This window comes from Papaver somniferum, chromosome 5, assembly GCF_003573695.1.
Source record: "Papaver somniferum cultivar HN1 chromosome 5, ASM357369v1, whole genome shotgun sequence".
NCBI classification, from domain to species: Eukaryota; Viridiplantae; Streptophyta; class Magnoliopsida; order Ranunculales; family Papaveraceae; genus Papaver; species Papaver somniferum.
The window spans coordinates 154,734,740-154,750,757 of record NC_039362.1 but is presented as its reverse complement, the minus strand read 5'-3'; the positions used below and the strand labels follow the sequence as shown (position 1 = coordinate 154,750,757).

Here is a 16,018-nt window from a genome sequence, read left to right as displayed (position 1 = left end):
GTCGTAATGATAATGATTTCTTTATTCTCTTAAAAAGAATCATAAAGCCAATTGAAACTGGTTTCTCTGTAAGTCCTAGAAGGATGAGGTGTCATTATCATGTATTCACAATTCCAAACATAAATGAGATGGAGAATTGTTGCATTCCCGAGGGATATTTTGCAATTTTTAGTTCTTTTCCTTATATTATTCTCCAAAATTTTAAGTTGTTCCACTTGTAGTTGGAATTGGACACTAAAGATTAAAGGGTGCGCACCCGGCTTGTTAGCGTATATTATTAGTCCTTAAGCGACTTAATTGATCTTTCTATAAATTTCTTTTGCTAACATAAGTGTCCATAATTTTATTTTAATTTTATTTTTTTTGGATAATTCACATATCTTATATGATTTTGTACCAATTAATTTTGGGTTCTAAATGTACTCCATGGTTGATGTTAAATATGTATGTCTATTAAGACTACATTTTTTTTATGTCGCAAGACATTTCATAATGAGTATATGTCTCGAATTAATCGGATAATACTTTACGAAACTTGAAGTTTTCGTATATGAGATAAAAAGAAAATTTCCACCAAGATCAGGGGGAGGGCATACACTATCAGAAGCTTGTGTTAATTAACTTAAAATTTATATCAATTTCTTTCCAACATGATCAAATCGAAAAAAGTTGTCACTATCAATAGGTGTGAAATGTCTCACTTTGCTTTTATATAAGCTTTTGCCTTGAAAGGCAAATCCAATCACATATAGAAAAAAAGTATCATTTTAGAATAAGGTACAGTCCATCAAAACAAGATCCACATTCCCATAGTTCATATCTCCTCACTGGAAGATGGGGAGATTATAATTCCCATGGGTGCTGGTACCAGTATTTCTGCGAATTTTTCAAGATATGCATATAATAAAATAGTATTTCTGCGAATTATCCTCATTGTCGAATATTAGTTTACAATAGCTACTGAAATAATAAAAGATGGTGGTTGTTAACCCCTCTGCAGAGAAATATCGACATATGTGATTGGTTGGCATACAATCCAAGTTAGGTTGGATTAATTTCTCGATTGATGCAATTTTGGATCCAAACTTAACACCTTAAACATGCCAAGCCTATTAATCACAGGTTGGTGTAGTGATATTACGCCTTCATATGAGAAATATTTTTGTTGTAAAAAAGATTTGAGGGTTTTATTTTTTCTCAAACCCTATGACTGGTTTAATAATTGCTCTCTTTCTATGATGCATTTGGCGTGGTAGTCCTTGAATAACTCGTATGTATCCAAAGACCGTATTCGTATTTGTAATCCTTGTAGGATTCAAATTTTATTCTGGCAGCTACCTGACTCGATTGTGTCAGGTTTAACAATTCTTTCTGTGTTTTTAGAAATTTGGTACCAACCAAAAATCCGGATTAATTAATTGATGTTATCAACTTTACAGATCTCTTGAGGAGTCTTTGAAAACACAAAAATCCACGCTTTAGCAACATAATATTTGTTTTTTTCTTTTCTTAAATCTGCAGTTTAATATTATGTTTGCTTAAAACGTGTCTATCTGATATAGACTAGAGTTATGATGCTTGTTTTCAATAATACTTGTATAGTTGAGTTAGCATTCACAAGTCGTCAAAAGTTAAACTCTTTTTCCTTCGTTTCAGGTTTTGTCCCATGTGGTTTTCCTGACAAGGTTTTAACGAGGCAATATGTTGGTGAGGTTTAATATCTTTCAAAATGTTTATATTCGTGGTCTTTTTCCTTCGTCCAAATTTTTTCCTATTGGGTTTTATTGGAAAGGTTTTAGTGAGGGAATTTAATTCAACATGATGCTCATCCAAGGGGAAGTTGTATCAATTTTGGTTGTTTAGTGGATGCCCACATTTGATTAAACCAAATCAACTTAATCATCTCCTAAGAAATTGGATTTCCTTCTCACAAATACGATTTTTGTTCACGTATGATAAGGTATTCATATCTTGGCACTTTGTTGAAAAAACTACATCAACTATTTCTGCAAATCATCTCCAAGAAGTTAGCAATCCAAGACTCAAGTACTTAATGTATTGAAAGAAACATGAAGACTCGAGAACACCACTATTAGAAGACTAACACAAAAGAAGACTTCGTCAATTGGAAGATTTCTCATGAAAGCATTGCAATCTCCAGCATTCAAGAAATTAGTTTATCGAAATTGGTAAGTGTCGACTCGAAGATTTGCAAGCCAAGATTTAACTGAAGTACTTATCAAGGGGAGCATCATAGTAAAAGGTATTTTATTGGAGTATCACGTTGTACTCTTTTTACTTCGTCAAGCTTTTTTCCCATGGGGTTTTCCTTGTCAAGGTTTTAACGAGGAAACATATGCATGTCCATCTATGTTCTAAATTTTCTCATAATTGTAATCTTTTCCCTTCAGTCAGGTTTAGTCCTTTCGGATTTTACTGATAAGGTTTTAACGAGGCAATTAGCTTAGACACAATGTCATCAGGGGGAGTGTTATAAATGTGTAATTATGTTAAAAATATCTAGGTTAAATCTCATTTATTATTGGGATTCCCTAGTGTCTAGTTCTATAAATAGCGACTCTAATGCTTGTTTATTGTATTGATGAATGGAATTTCTCTCTTCTTCTTCCCCTCTACTTTGTGTCTCTTGTTCTCTACCTTTTATTTTACAAGAACATGGTATATTGGTATAAATCAAATTATTTTGTAGAAAATGATGTCAAGGATGAGACATGAAGTATCATAATTAATGCCAAAGCTGCTACTCTAACCACAACAACTTACTATTTCCATACACCAACAAAAATGACTCCTACCCTTTCCGCTAATACAGTTATGGTACCACAAACAGCAAATCCTATCCATGTCTTATTTCTAGGTGGGTGCATATATATTACCCTTTTTACTTAATAATTTCCCTTGTTTGGCCTGTCTAATTTCCTTCAATACCAAGGGGTTTTCGTTTTCGGTAGGAGTAAAAAGATTTTGTTAAATACTTAAAATGGTCAAGTTTAAGAGTGACCACAATTTAGTTACGGTAAAACTGGCATTTTTCATCTTATCTTCAAAAATGCTCAAGTACTGCAATGCATTGGTTTTATGTTCTTTTGTTGTATAAAATTGATTTCTTAATAGATTAAATCACATCCTTCAGTTTACCTGATCAGAACTAGAACAAGATTATAATTTTTCTTGAACCTTAAAAAGATTCCAAACAGCCTTCACTAAGGTTCTGATCCATTGGAGCAACATTATTATAACAATTTGATGGAGAAAAAAGCACAGTTTGAGCAACAGCTGCTGCTTGAAATTTCTTAAGTGGGTTATTAACCATACTAACTAGTAATTTAACTAATTGATGTCACCATAATAATATATTAATTAAGTTTCACCATTATTTAGGCCAAACAAACTTTCGAAAGAGACAATGTTATTTAATCGATACATGCATCAAAAATAAAAATAAAATCAGTCCAAATGATGAGTGTCTTTAATACACTAGTGTTAAATACTTATTCACTGCACGTGCTATTTAAAAGTTAAAGAATAGAAGATATAACTAAAGCTAGTGAAGCAGTGCAGATTAAGCTTGTCAGTGGCGCAGGATAAAACAGTCACAAGTTTAGTCTATTGTCTGCACGTGTGAACTAATGTGTGGCTGTTCTTTACTTGTACGGACAACTATAAATGTTGTCCTTGTTTTACTTTTCTTCTGTAACGAGATTGTAAGATTTTCTCTGAGAAATAATGTCTTCTTTTCATCACCATTAACACCATGTTATCATGGTATCAAACAAGTTAGATTAGGGTTTCATCATCCTTTTCTCTTTTTCGATCATGTGTATTCACAGTACTTTCTCAAGTATCTATTGCTGCTTTGTTATTATTCATAGTTTGAAGATTCTATTTCTTGTCGTGGTGTTTGTTGGTGAATCTTCAAGTTTTTCAGTTTCAAGATCTCATTCTCTCATTCTTGATTTCTTTCGCTATCATCTTTCTTTCATAATCTTCACGATTTGTGATATTTTCTTTACTTTCTTGCAATTTTTTTGGCTATTTCTTTCTTCTTGAATCTTAGATTTGGTTTAAGATTCAAGAATTCACACCCATAACATCATCTTCAATGAAAAATCCTACAACAATTACGTTTTCCAAGGTTTCACTCAATCAAATCAACAATTTTGTTACTTTGAAGCTCAAAGAAGATAACTACTTTACTTGGAGAAATTTGATGCATCCAGTTATTCAGCGATACAAATTAATGAAGTTCCTAGATGGCTCATATCCTTGTCCACCACATTACTCACCACCACACAATGAAGCTAATGGAATTGAAAATCCTAACTATGTTGATTGGATTGAAGAAGATTCTACAATCAGAATGTGGATTAACTCAACCATTTTTGATTCAGTTATTGCCTACTTCTCAAGATCTACTTCATCTTATCATATGTGGAAGAGTATTGAAGAAAGATTTGCAAGAGCATCCTCAACTCATTCAATTCAGTTGTGCACCAAACTTCTCAATATTTCTCAAGGTGACAAATCAATTCCATCTCCTATTAATGAAATTAAACTCTTGTCTGATCAGTTAGCTGCATCTGGAGAGACTGTCTCAGATAGATAATTGGTGGTTATTACACTCAAAGCACTCAATTCTGATTATATTCCTTTTGCTACATCCATGAGGCATGTAAATCCGTCAATTACTAGTATTGAATTACATAACAACTTGCTCAGTGAAGAAGTTGTTGTTAGTGGGAGAGCTAAACTCAACAAAACTGATTTGGATACTAAGGCCTTTATGGAAAGCAATTATAGAGGTTCTTCTAGAGGCTAATATAACATAGGTTATTATAGAGGTAGAAACTCCAATGTTGGCAGATTTCCGAATCCAATAATTTTTGCTAGGCACAATATGGGAGAGGATATACTAAACATGAGACAATTCCTTGTCAGATATGCAATTCAGATGAACATCTTGCACCAAACTGCAATCATAAATTGAATTTTTCTTACAAGGGAAAAGCACCACCAACAAATCTCAGTGCAATGTTATCTGCAGGTGATATTTTTGATAATGATGAGTGGATAGTTGACAGTGGAGTAACAATCATATCACCTTAAATGTTGCAGCTCTTTAAGAAACTACTCCTTATGATGGCACATAAATCATTAATACAGCCAGTGGAGCGGGTATGCAAATTTCTCATACTGGTAACTCTAGTAAACTTGTGAATGATCATTATTTTCAACTAAATAATATACTTATAGTACCTCAGGCTTCTCACAATCTACTATCTGCTCACAAATTCACTTCAAACTATAACTACTCTTTAACCCTTGACTCTCATGGTTTTTCTGTGAAGGATCAGATTTATGGGAAGATTTTCTTCCAAGGACTACATAGGACTGGTCTCTATCCTATCACCTTCACCTCTTCTCCACAAACTCTTTCATACATCACTGACGGTGCCATCCTTCATAAAATATTTGGTCATCCCCCATTCCAAACACTTCAGAAAATATGTACTGCTCTAAATTTGAATAATGTGTCAAATAAGACATTTCATTGTATTGAGTGCAAATAATGTAGGTCACAAAAGCTTCCATTTCAATTATCTTGTACTGAAGCTAATAAACCTTTACAATTGTTGGACATGGACTTGTGGGGTCCTTGTCATGTTGCATCATTGTCTGGCAATTTGTACCATGCAAACATTGTTGACGAATATACAAATTACTGTTGGGTTATCGCATTGATCTCAAAAGATGATTTTAAAACTGTTTTTTGAAAAAGAGGGGGTTTAACAACCACACCCAATATTTCTTTTGGCAATCTGTATGGACTAAACTTCAATAATATTCCGAGAGTGAAAACTCAATCAAAGAATAATACTAAATAATTTATCTCTTTTTCTCAAATCAATCAGCAAATCAAACAGATAGAAATCTATGAGCCTGATTGATGTGAGAAATACTTGGACGGTACCAAAGACCAATATCCAAGATCAATCAAAATCCTATCCAACAAACAAGGTTGGATTTATCAATAATGATTGATTAACGCATAACCTGTGATATTTCAATTATAAAGATAAACGATATAATGCGAAAAGAAATAACAGAGACACCAAAATTTTTGTTAACGAGGAAACCGCAAATCCAGAAAAATCCCGGGACCTAATCCAGAATAAACACACACTGATTATAAGTTGTTACACCAATTTCCTACTACCTATTCAGAATATATGTAATACCCGCTTCAACACTAATAAAACTCCTAGCAGAACACCGATTATCTTTAGGAATTATTCTCGTATAACTTATAGCAGAACACAAATTCTCTTTAGAAGTTATTCCCAATAATCTTCTGGCAGAACAAAGTTCTCTTTAGAAGATACAACCACACGGTTTATACTTTTCGATCTTTTTGTTTTCACAAAACACCGAATCAATTTCTCATTAGATGTAAATCAAGGTTTTGTAAATCTTGTGTTTGTTTTGAGAAAAAAATTACTAGGTAAAGGTAATATCAAAACAAACTTGTAGATTAGGGATAATTATACTCTTCAAAAATGGATGAGAAACCTTATTATTCTACCACAAGAACATCTAGAATAAATCTAGAGATATCTTGTTTAAAACTTCTTAAGGATTTTTACGAGATACCTTAATCGAAGTTTTTCTTTCTAGTTTCGATTTCGACTAACAATTGTTGGTATACGATCGAGAAGTGAAATCTATCAAAACCTAGGGTTTATGATCAAAAACTCTTGAATGGTCTTATATCAGAAGAGAAGACCTTAGAATAGACAAGAGGTGAAAAACCTAGATTACAAGTTGTACAATCAATCACAAAGATTAAATCCAACTCGACTTTGTGATCCCCGATACAAATACTTTTATCTCACTCTTGTTCACGAAGAACAAAAGACATGTAAAACAACCTTATGAAGCTTACACCAATTTTCCAAAAGGGATGAAAAACATGTAGCACTCACGAACCCTTTATTTATAGTGAAAGGTAGCTTGAAAGCTAAGCAAAACTATTTTTTTTTTTAAAACTATCCTAATTTTGTGAGTCTTTCCTAAGTTATAACTCTTGCCAAAATAATTAAATAAACAATTAGTTTAGCAAATATTGTATTTATGTGAATAAATCACAATTTATATATCTTAGGAAGGAATCACAAACACTTTAATATGATAATCAAATATGTTTGGAGTAATAGCTATCTTGCCTAGATAAGGAAATATCAAAAACTTGACCAAAAATGACTTCTAGTCACGTAATTGGGATCAAGTTCGTGAACCGTTACAGACGGTTCGTGGATCGTTTCCTACTAACGAATTGTAACAATTACAGCAACACTTATAATTGTTACTTTAATAAATCGCTCATAACTTCATCGTTATAACTCTAAATTGAGTAATTATTGGCTCGTTGAATTCGTAAGATCATTCACTATAACATGAGAAACTTTATAGGGATAAAGGTTATTTTCATCAAAGTCGTGAATCAAATAACCTCAAGTATATATACATAAATGTACATTTACCATCATAGGAATTGTTCCATAGAGTGAGCATTTGTTTCGATAGATTAGAAAGGTAGAATTGAACAATAATCCAAATGAAATCAATTACCACGTACCTTTGTTGATGAAGTCCTTGTTGATGTCTTCTTATAGTCTTCAAACTCCATCCTTCAAGGATAGCTTCGATTCTACTTCTTAGACTTAATTTAGTCTGAAACTATCTTTAGTATACTAAATCAAGAATGCATTTTGGCAAATAAAATTGAAAACTAACTTGACATACCAATGCTAGTGGGTTAAACCGAGCAATGCTCTAACAATATCCCCCTTTGTCAATTTTAGTGACAAAACCATTTTACATATGGATTGTACTTGTTAAAAGCATTACAACTCCAAAATCCGACATGCTTGATTTCCTTTGTTCTTCAACTATGCGTGTGTTCATCCTGTACTTGTTGAAGATCCATCATAGTATTATTACACAACATCAAAGTTTAATTGTATCACAACTTTGACAATAATACTATGGTGACATGTATCACTCCCCCTTAGTCAATACTTCATCTCACAATGAAAACCACTCCCCCTTACATAATGATCCGTAAACCATATGTATTTGTAGTGTGAACTACACATTAATTTCCCCCTTTTTGTCAATATAAATTGACAAAGGTACAAAAACTAGTGGGATCCTCATGAAATTTTCATAGAGATACTTCATGACCAAAAGAGAACAACATACCAACTTGTTTCGATGATTTCACATAGCCGAAACTTAGTATATTCATCAAGGAGTTTATAAAGATACAAGATAACTCCTACAATATTCCACACCCGCACTCCCCACAAAGATTTGGCAATTAAGGACTCTCCCCCATAAAATGTCATTCCCGAAAGAACAACAAGAGTGACATTTCTCTAGGGAGAAGGATTTAAATACTGGATTTTAGAAATCCCACAAGGAGATACGAGCTAAGGACCAATCATTGAAAGTCTCTCATGAGATTGTGTTCCTAAAAAATAGAACTATCTCATGGTAATAATACACAATATATAATCATGAAGATCAAGTATTGTGATCATCTTTTTAGAAGGAAGAATAACCTTTTCCACAAGGATTTGCACCAAGAATGGTTATTATAAGCGTGTGAAAAAGTTTTTTTGACAATAAAAACCAACATCCGATGGCTTTGATTATTGCTTCTAACCTGTTATACTTAAGAATTTAAATCACAAATCAAGTTAGGTAATTAAGAATCATACAAGTGATATTTAGCCATATTCATCTTTACCATAACTAGTTCAAATGAATCAAATGCAACTAGTTATAGAGTTGTTCAATTGCTATATTCTCATAGAAGTATACAAGAACACAATTGAATCAAAATCGGTTTGATTCACTCGAATCAATTCATGAACATTATAGACGCAGTTTGCAAAGAATGCATTACTTATTATATAAATGTATTAGTTCATGTCACAACCGATTTTAGAACTTTAACCACTCAAGTACGCAAACGGGTACGTATACTTAAGTAGCCGGACCGAGTTTGGTTTTCGCCAGCATGCGAACGGGTACGCATACCTCCAAACCCAGCAGAATTTTCTGGACTCAAACCTTTCGCCAGTACGCGTACGGATATGTGTACTTAGGTTCTCGGACTTCTCAAACCAACAGGTACGCATACGGGTATGCATCCTATGGTTCCCGGACATGGATTACATATATGCAAGAGTGCATAACATGTTTATAATCCAATGTTGGTTAAGTGTTTTAGACTTTATTTCAATCATTGAAACTTTCTTAGAGGATGACAATAGCCGTTTTCACACACTATTAGCATCAAAGCAATTTTCAAGTTATTGAAATAATCATAACGAAACATTCCAAGTCTACACCAAATGATTGTATCATACAAACCATGTAAGATGTTACTCGGAAATTTTCACATGATCATGTTTTGACTTTTGTCAAGAATATAAGATGAACTTGGTTAAAGCGAAAGCTTACCAACACATATTTCGAGAAATATGTAAGCGAGTTAAACTCAGCTCGAAACAATAAATTGTTCCACATATTCAAAAATTACCGAACATAATATGTGTGCCCCAATTCTTTTGCAATTCTCACCGCATTTACTAGGGCTTCTTGGTGAGGATGCACTTCCAACACAATCAGGTTGTGTTGAGGTGAACAAAATCTTGCTCACCACAGGTATTCGAAAAAAAATCATGCATGGACTCTAGGAATTTAACAACTTCCTTGAAACTTTCAATAACTGTTCCATACCTTTTTAAGATGTTATCCCTTGTCGAACTCTTGTCTAGGAGATCCTTCTTAATGGCACTCGCTGCTTTATTGATCTTCTTTGGTACCCATTTCTGAGCAGCTTTTGGAGCAACGTATTTCTTTTTCTCCCCAATATAATTATGAAACTTCTTGTGGGATATACTAGAAGAACTGATATTATGAGACTTAGTTTTTCTCCAGTTTGGAACACCAGATCTTGTCATCTTAACAGAATCAAATCCGGTTTTATCTCGTTTAAGAAATCTGCAATTCCTTTACAAGTGACCTGGTTTTCCACAATAAAAGCAATGTTTAGTAGAATGGAAAAAGTTATGTTTAGTGTTACCTGAATGTGTATGTGCTTGCTTTGGAAGTTGACAAGATTTCCCCTTTTCCTCATCAGCAGTTGGTAGAGATACTTCACTTATGTCAACCGTGGAAGGTTTTGGTTGAGAAGAAACTTTAACTCTGACAAATTTTACATTTTTGCTAATACCAGGAGGGTATATTCCTTCATAGACCGATCCTCGTGTATCACGATGACTTCTACATGCTCCCAATATTGAGGTTAATTTATATGAGCTTTTATTTCTAGACAAACTCTCTTTTAAGATCGAGTTTTCTACTTCCAACCTTTTGACTTTTTTAAGCGCAATTACTAGATCATTCTTGGATGATTCACATTGAATTTTGAGATCTTCTTGTTCCGAATCAAATAACAATTTCATCTCAATGTTCTCCAAGTTATCTAGCTTTGCTTGAAGAGTAATTTCGGGATCTCGACCTCCGGCAATTTCTTCTTTAAGTTTTCGTATTTCGTTGAGATAATCTCTTGCACCAATAGAATCAAGTTGGTCTTATAAGTCTTTATTCCGACTATGAAGTCTGTCATATTTAACTTTCTCATTGAAAATGGTGCTTTCAGCTTCCGAGAGTTTCTGATGACATTCTTTAAGAAGATTATTAGCAACTGGATCTACATGGAACATTTCTTCGTCAAAATCAGTATCCGAAAGAATTTTTCCAGAAGCTAATGCAACCTCGCCTGTGTACTCTTGGTGATCATAATCTTCAGCTCCATCATCAAGAGTAGGCAAAGCTGCTGCATATGCCGATTGTCTACGACTCCAGCTAGGACATGCTGAAGAAAAGTGCATGAAACCACGACAATTAAAGCATTGTACATCATCATTAGGAGATGTTGCACCTTTAGAAAAACTCTTTTTCCTGTCTCTCAAGATTTTTCTAAATTTTCGTGGAGTAACATCCTTAGCATCTGGCGAACCAGATTTATTCCTAGAGGATTCAGAATTGTTTGCAGCTTTAAAAGAAATCATCTCTTTTCCAGACCGGTGTTCATTATCAAAGATCTTTAACTTTCCAGCAAGAGTATTCCTGGAGAGTGTAGAAAGATAGTTTGCTTCTTCAATGACATGTTTCTTAGACTCGTATCTTGATGGTAGAGACCTGAGAATTTTGCACGTAATAACTTTCTCCGGAATAGTTTTTCCTAACGGATATGAGGAGTTAACTATTTGAGAAAGTCTTTGGTTAAACTCATCAAAAGTTTCATCATCATACATGTGAAGGTTTTCCCAGTCCGAAGCTAGGTTTTGAAGCCTTGCTTCTTTCTCTGCGGCATTCCCTTCACGGTTTCTAAGATATCCCAAGCATCCTTTCATAAATTTAATAAAACATTTCAATTCATGATAATACTGGTACTTACTTGCCACTTGGAGTGGGAAGTCTGCCGCCTCTTCCACGCAGTTACCGTTTCTTCTTACGGCAAACAAATCTAAACTTTCTTCCAAACTGGAAAGTTTTTGAGACCTTCCGAGACCAATGATTACAAAGACCATAACTTTATATAATAAACTATTTTATTTCTGAACAATGCAACAACCACGTGCAGATTTACTCCTAGCAAGTGTATCAATAGATAGATCAGAAATCTCCATCCACTGACTAATCGCTGAAGGAAATCCAATCAACGCCACTTAGCAGAATAAACCATGTATTCCGGTAAGTGAAATCCCATATTAGCAGACAGGAGATCTTTCCCAAGCTCACGAATTCAACTGAAAAGAAATCCATTCCAAAAACAAAACGATTAAAAGATTTATCACTTTTTATTAGGAAACCCTAGATATACCAAAATAATCAACTTAGGTATCTACCCGATTTAATCGTCCGTTTTGCAGATTTTCTCTCTCCGATTTAGGATTTCAGAACGGTAGGTGCAGTTCGTGCGCAGCTCCACGAGTAGTAAAATATAAATGATTATATTATTTTTGGGTCTCATGAAAGTGCCCTTGATTGTTGATACCATAGGGTCCTAAAAATGCCTAACGCAATATTTTTTTCTTTTTTTGATTAATAACCAACGCAATATTTGATTCTGGCCATAGTGCACCATCCCTCTTATCAGTCCACATAACTACAATCACCCTGTTCTTTAATAAAATTATACTTCACAATCTCCTCCTATTTTTATATGCCATCATGTGTTCGTTGCTTGAATCTCTAGTGCAGCTAAAGTTGATCCCACAACAATTGGTGGAGCAGAATTATTGCTCATTGCATCTACAAATTTTAAGAAATTCAAACAGGAAACTAACGTAGATATTTTCATATGTAACGAGTACTCTCAGCACAATTCTACTGCTACATTAGCTAGCCAATGTGGTGCAAAACGATTGCCAATGGTTGCATTTACCATTATTTCTAGGAGAACATTCATACCTACGCACATAGTATAAATCTTTCCAGCAAGAAAAAGTTTATATCTCGCCACAAAAATTTCTAATTAAATTTGTTCATCTGACTTCTTCTACTGAAATACTAGTCGTCTTGATCAGCAACCTGGTTTTGTTAGTCTTTGCATCACAATCTACAGCTTTCTTTGGGTTCTTCTCTTTGTGGGTATGGTAATTTGTTCAGTATAATCCACATCAGCCATATCTTCATCAAAATTGTGAACTTTCTCGACAGATTCGTTTTCTCTAGCTTCCTTTATCTCATGGACTTTTGCTTCACTACCGCCATTAGGCACTCTAAATATATATACCTGCAAAAATGCAATTATCATTAGAATTCTCCTCCATATATAATATCCATCCATCACAACCTTATTATGTAAAACAAAAGCTTGTTTGCAGAGTAAATAGTTCAGAAATTTGAAAGCAAACAAGCACGGGTTACTTTGTTCAACCTAGCATCCTGCACTCAATGTAACAGTTTACCTAAGGGTACTAAATACCAACATATCCTAACATACCTAAGGTTTACTTTGTTCAACCTAACATCCTGCACTCAATGTTGGTACTAAATACCAACATCCTGCACTCAATGTAACAGTTTACCTAAGCGCAGGTTACTCAGCAAATGCCAAGAGTTTTTGTTTACATCCATTAATTTATCCTAGCTACTTAAACCAACATATCTTTTATCTCTAGATACTACCCAAAAAGGCAGATCAAATACAATTATCATAAGAATTCTCCTCCATATGTTATATCCATCCATCACAACCTTATTATGTACAAGTACAACAAAAGCTTGATTGCAAAGTAGATAGTTCGGAAATTTGAAAACAAACAAGCGCAGGTTACTTTGTTCAACCTAACATCCTGAATTCAATGTAATGCTAGATATCAACATCCAGCAAATGCCAAGAGTTTTGTTTAGATTCATTAATTTATCCTAGCTACTTGAACCAATATATCTTTTATCTCTAGACACTATTCGAAAACGCAGATCAAATCTACCGCTAGGAAATGGAATAAAAACCTTCAATTCATCTTTGTTTATAACTATTGAATCATGTAATCTGTCACTATATATTAGTGAAGCAAAAAGCAATGAATTTAAAAGAGGAAAAATGAAGATTGGACAATGCAGTTTAGAAAAGGATTGAACTTAATAGTAAGAAATGGGTTGGTTGGTGATGCTACCTTTAATCTTCTAGGCTGAACAAGCTCCAATACTAAAGCATCCCCATCATCCAACTCATGATCCTCAACAAATGGTTTCCACCCACCAGAAAGAACTGCGAACTCCCCTAGGTATTTTGTGTCATAGATTGAGCCTTCCTCATCTTCCAGCACCATTGTCAGTTTTTCCTTGGGAATGTGATAGTTACAGAATTCCTGTGGCATTTTCTTAACAATAACACGATGGGAAGAGACAATTATCAAATTATTAGCTTTCCCATTGACTGTGGACAAAACAAAAAATGAGAATATGGAGAATCAAAGTTTCATATATCTTGCTAGCTTAGCAGCACAAAATTGCCGGATACATGTGAACTGCGCAGTGATTTGACACAAGATGGGTGTCCAGACGACAAACGACTTTCAAATCTCTTTGCACGCTTTAGAGGATAAGATCGTTGCATTTTAGTAGCGATTCTTCTTGATATATAGCTGTTAAAATAGTTAACTATTTAGCATAAGCAGCTTAAACATTGAGGGTGGGATCTCAAAAGACAGATTAACTAGACCTCATCTAGTTAGAAATTTTACCTTGTTGATGAACTTGATCTCAACCTTTTACGCCGGGGACTGTCGGGAACAAACTGAAACATTCAATGAATTAGTCATTTCTCAAAGTTGATTAGGAACATTAAACACTTCATAATCACCTCAGACAATATTCTATTGCTCACTAGAAACCCCGAAATAAACCATTCCACCAAAAACCAAAATCAGACATAGATGTAGTCTTACCTCTTCCACATAGGAAGCTTCAGCCCGGGGACGTGTAGAGCGTCTCAATGGACCAGGAGGGTTTATAGTTGTTCTCTTCACTTTTACTTGATGTTTCTACATCATTAAACAAGTAAAAGAACCCAAACTTATGAGTTAATCAAAACATATATAGTTCAAATCATGACCTTCTTCTCCTTAGTAATTGCTATGAGAAATTCATTCGAAAAACTTACCGGCAGAGACTTGTTTTTGATTTTGATAACCTCTTCTTTTAGACTGTTGACAAACTTTGCAACGCCCAATTCCTTGAAATTCAAAACATAAATCAGAACAAACCCAAATATTTACTAATCTGAAAGAGGGATTAAGGGTTATCATTGAGGGATATACCTGAAATCTTCTCATATTTTCTTCTAATCGTTGTTTCCGTGCCTCTTCGTAGGGGTTGTTTGAGGGACCTTTCGCCATTAGAACCGATTTCTTTCTTCTTTACTCTCTGGTTTCTTCTTTACTCTCAGAGTTGGGTTTTTTTTTTTTGGGGGGTTGTTGTTATTTCTAGGGTTTGAAAATGAAAGCAGAAATTGAACCCCAGAAACTGAATTTGCCCCTTTGTATTGTGATTTCGATTTTCGAAGAATTGGCGCACTTTTTTTGCTTGTTTGAATGGATTTTGGAGCCAAAATGTATGGAGTTGGCGCACTTTTTTTTCATTTCGTCTTTTTCAGTTTTTCCTTCGATTCGGGTCCTACGTAGTCAGAACAGGTAACACGACGTTCAGAATTCAGATTCCGTCAGTATGTAACTTGGACCTGGTTATATGAAAAATCTCGTGGTTGGCCTAGCCACCTCAATTCTGCATTATATTTTTTTACTCGGTCAAAAATGGATTGATTAAAAAAGCGAAAATACAAAGGGGAAAGTCTCTGAAGCCTTAGCTAGAAAGGCAAAAGCCAAAGAGCCTATTTGAAACGATAATATAATTTGCCAGGCCATTCTACAGAGGGAATGAAGGTCGGCCTACCCTCATAAAATTCAAAGATGTCTTCGACTAACAAACATGCCCTCTGTGAACATAGAATGTTGAAGAAGAATTGCTTCGCTAAAAGCCATTTCTGTCTCAGCTGCCAAGGAAGTTCATTTTTCTGAAAGGCATGTATACAACTCATCGAATCAGAACGTACGCAGAGATTTTTAAAGTCCCGCTTCTGAGCCACAACTGCTCCATAGATAACAGCTGCTCAATTCTGCATTATACTCCACCACTATCAGGTACCCTTCGATGTTGGTAAAGAACACAATCGATCTCGATGTACAAAAAATAAAAACCGTCAAATCGGTACCAGCAAAACATGGTTTAGTTCGGGGAATTACAATTTCAATTTTGGGGTTGATCTAAAGTTATAACTGGGACAATCATAAATTTTAGTTTCATGACAGATTTTGAATCACAGTGAAGCATTTAAATCATGATGGAGTGT

At 34.4% G+C, this 16,018-nt stretch overlaps 2 protein-coding genes across 2 annotated transcripts; both read right to left on the bottom strand.

The window, feature by feature from the left end:
- Positions 1-12,331: 12,331 nt before the first annotated feature.
- On the bottom strand, positions 12,332-13,940 carry LOC113279903 (putative B3 domain-containing protein At5g58280). Its single transcript, XM_026528549.1, has 4 exons — positions 13,785-13,940; positions 12,726-12,898; positions 12,548-12,573; positions 12,332-12,414 (listed from the first exon to the last, which is right to left on the bottom strand). Exons 1-4 carry the CDS (start codon positions 13,938-13,940, stop codon positions 12,332-12,334), a joined length of 438 nt encoding a protein of 145 aa, XP_026384334.1.
- On the bottom strand, positions 12,484-15,243 carry LOC113278005 (B3 domain-containing protein Os06g0194400-like). Its single transcript, XM_026526955.1, has 6 exons — positions 14,931-15,243; positions 14,774-14,845; positions 14,559-14,654; positions 14,355-14,407; positions 13,785-14,255; positions 12,484-12,898 (listed from the first exon to the last, which is right to left on the bottom strand). Exons 1-5 carry the CDS (start codon positions 15,006-15,008, stop codon positions 14,102-14,104), a joined length of 453 nt encoding a protein of 150 aa, XP_026382740.1. The 5' UTR covers positions 15,009-15,243; the 3' UTR covers positions 12,484-12,898; positions 13,785-14,101.
- Between the last annotated feature and the right edge of the window lie 775 nt (positions 15,244-16,018).

What these genes read in the sequence shown, in the direction of transcription:
- LOC113279903 (XM_026528549.1), bottom strand. Translation starts at nt 13,940, where the DNA reads ATGGTGCTGGAAGATGAGGAAGGCTCAATCTATGACACAAAATACCTA. An exon ending in AGAAGAACCCAAAGAAAGCT is followed by an intron (nt 12,574 to 12,725) that starts GTAGATTGTGAT and finishes CTATGTGCGTAG; the next exon opens with GTATGAATGTTCTCCTAGAA. An exon ending in ATGTTCTCCTAGAAATAATG is followed by an intron (nt 12,415 to 12,547) that starts GTAAATGCAACC and finishes TAAAATTTGTAG; the next exon opens with ATGCAATGAGCAATAATTCT.
- LOC113278005 (XM_026526955.1), bottom strand. Translation starts at nt 15,008, where the DNA reads ATGGCGAAAGGTCCCTCAAACAACCCCTACGAAGAGGCACGGAAACAA. An exon ending in TCAAAAACAAGTCTCTGCCG is followed by an intron (nt 14,655 to 14,773) that starts GTAAGTTTTTCG and finishes TTAATGATGTAG; the next exon opens with AAACATCAAGTAAAAGTGAA. An exon ending in AAGCTTCCTATGTGGAAGAG is followed by an intron (nt 14,408 to 14,558) that starts GTAAGACTACAT and finishes TGAATGTTTCAG; the next exon opens with TTTGTTCCCGACAGTCCCCG.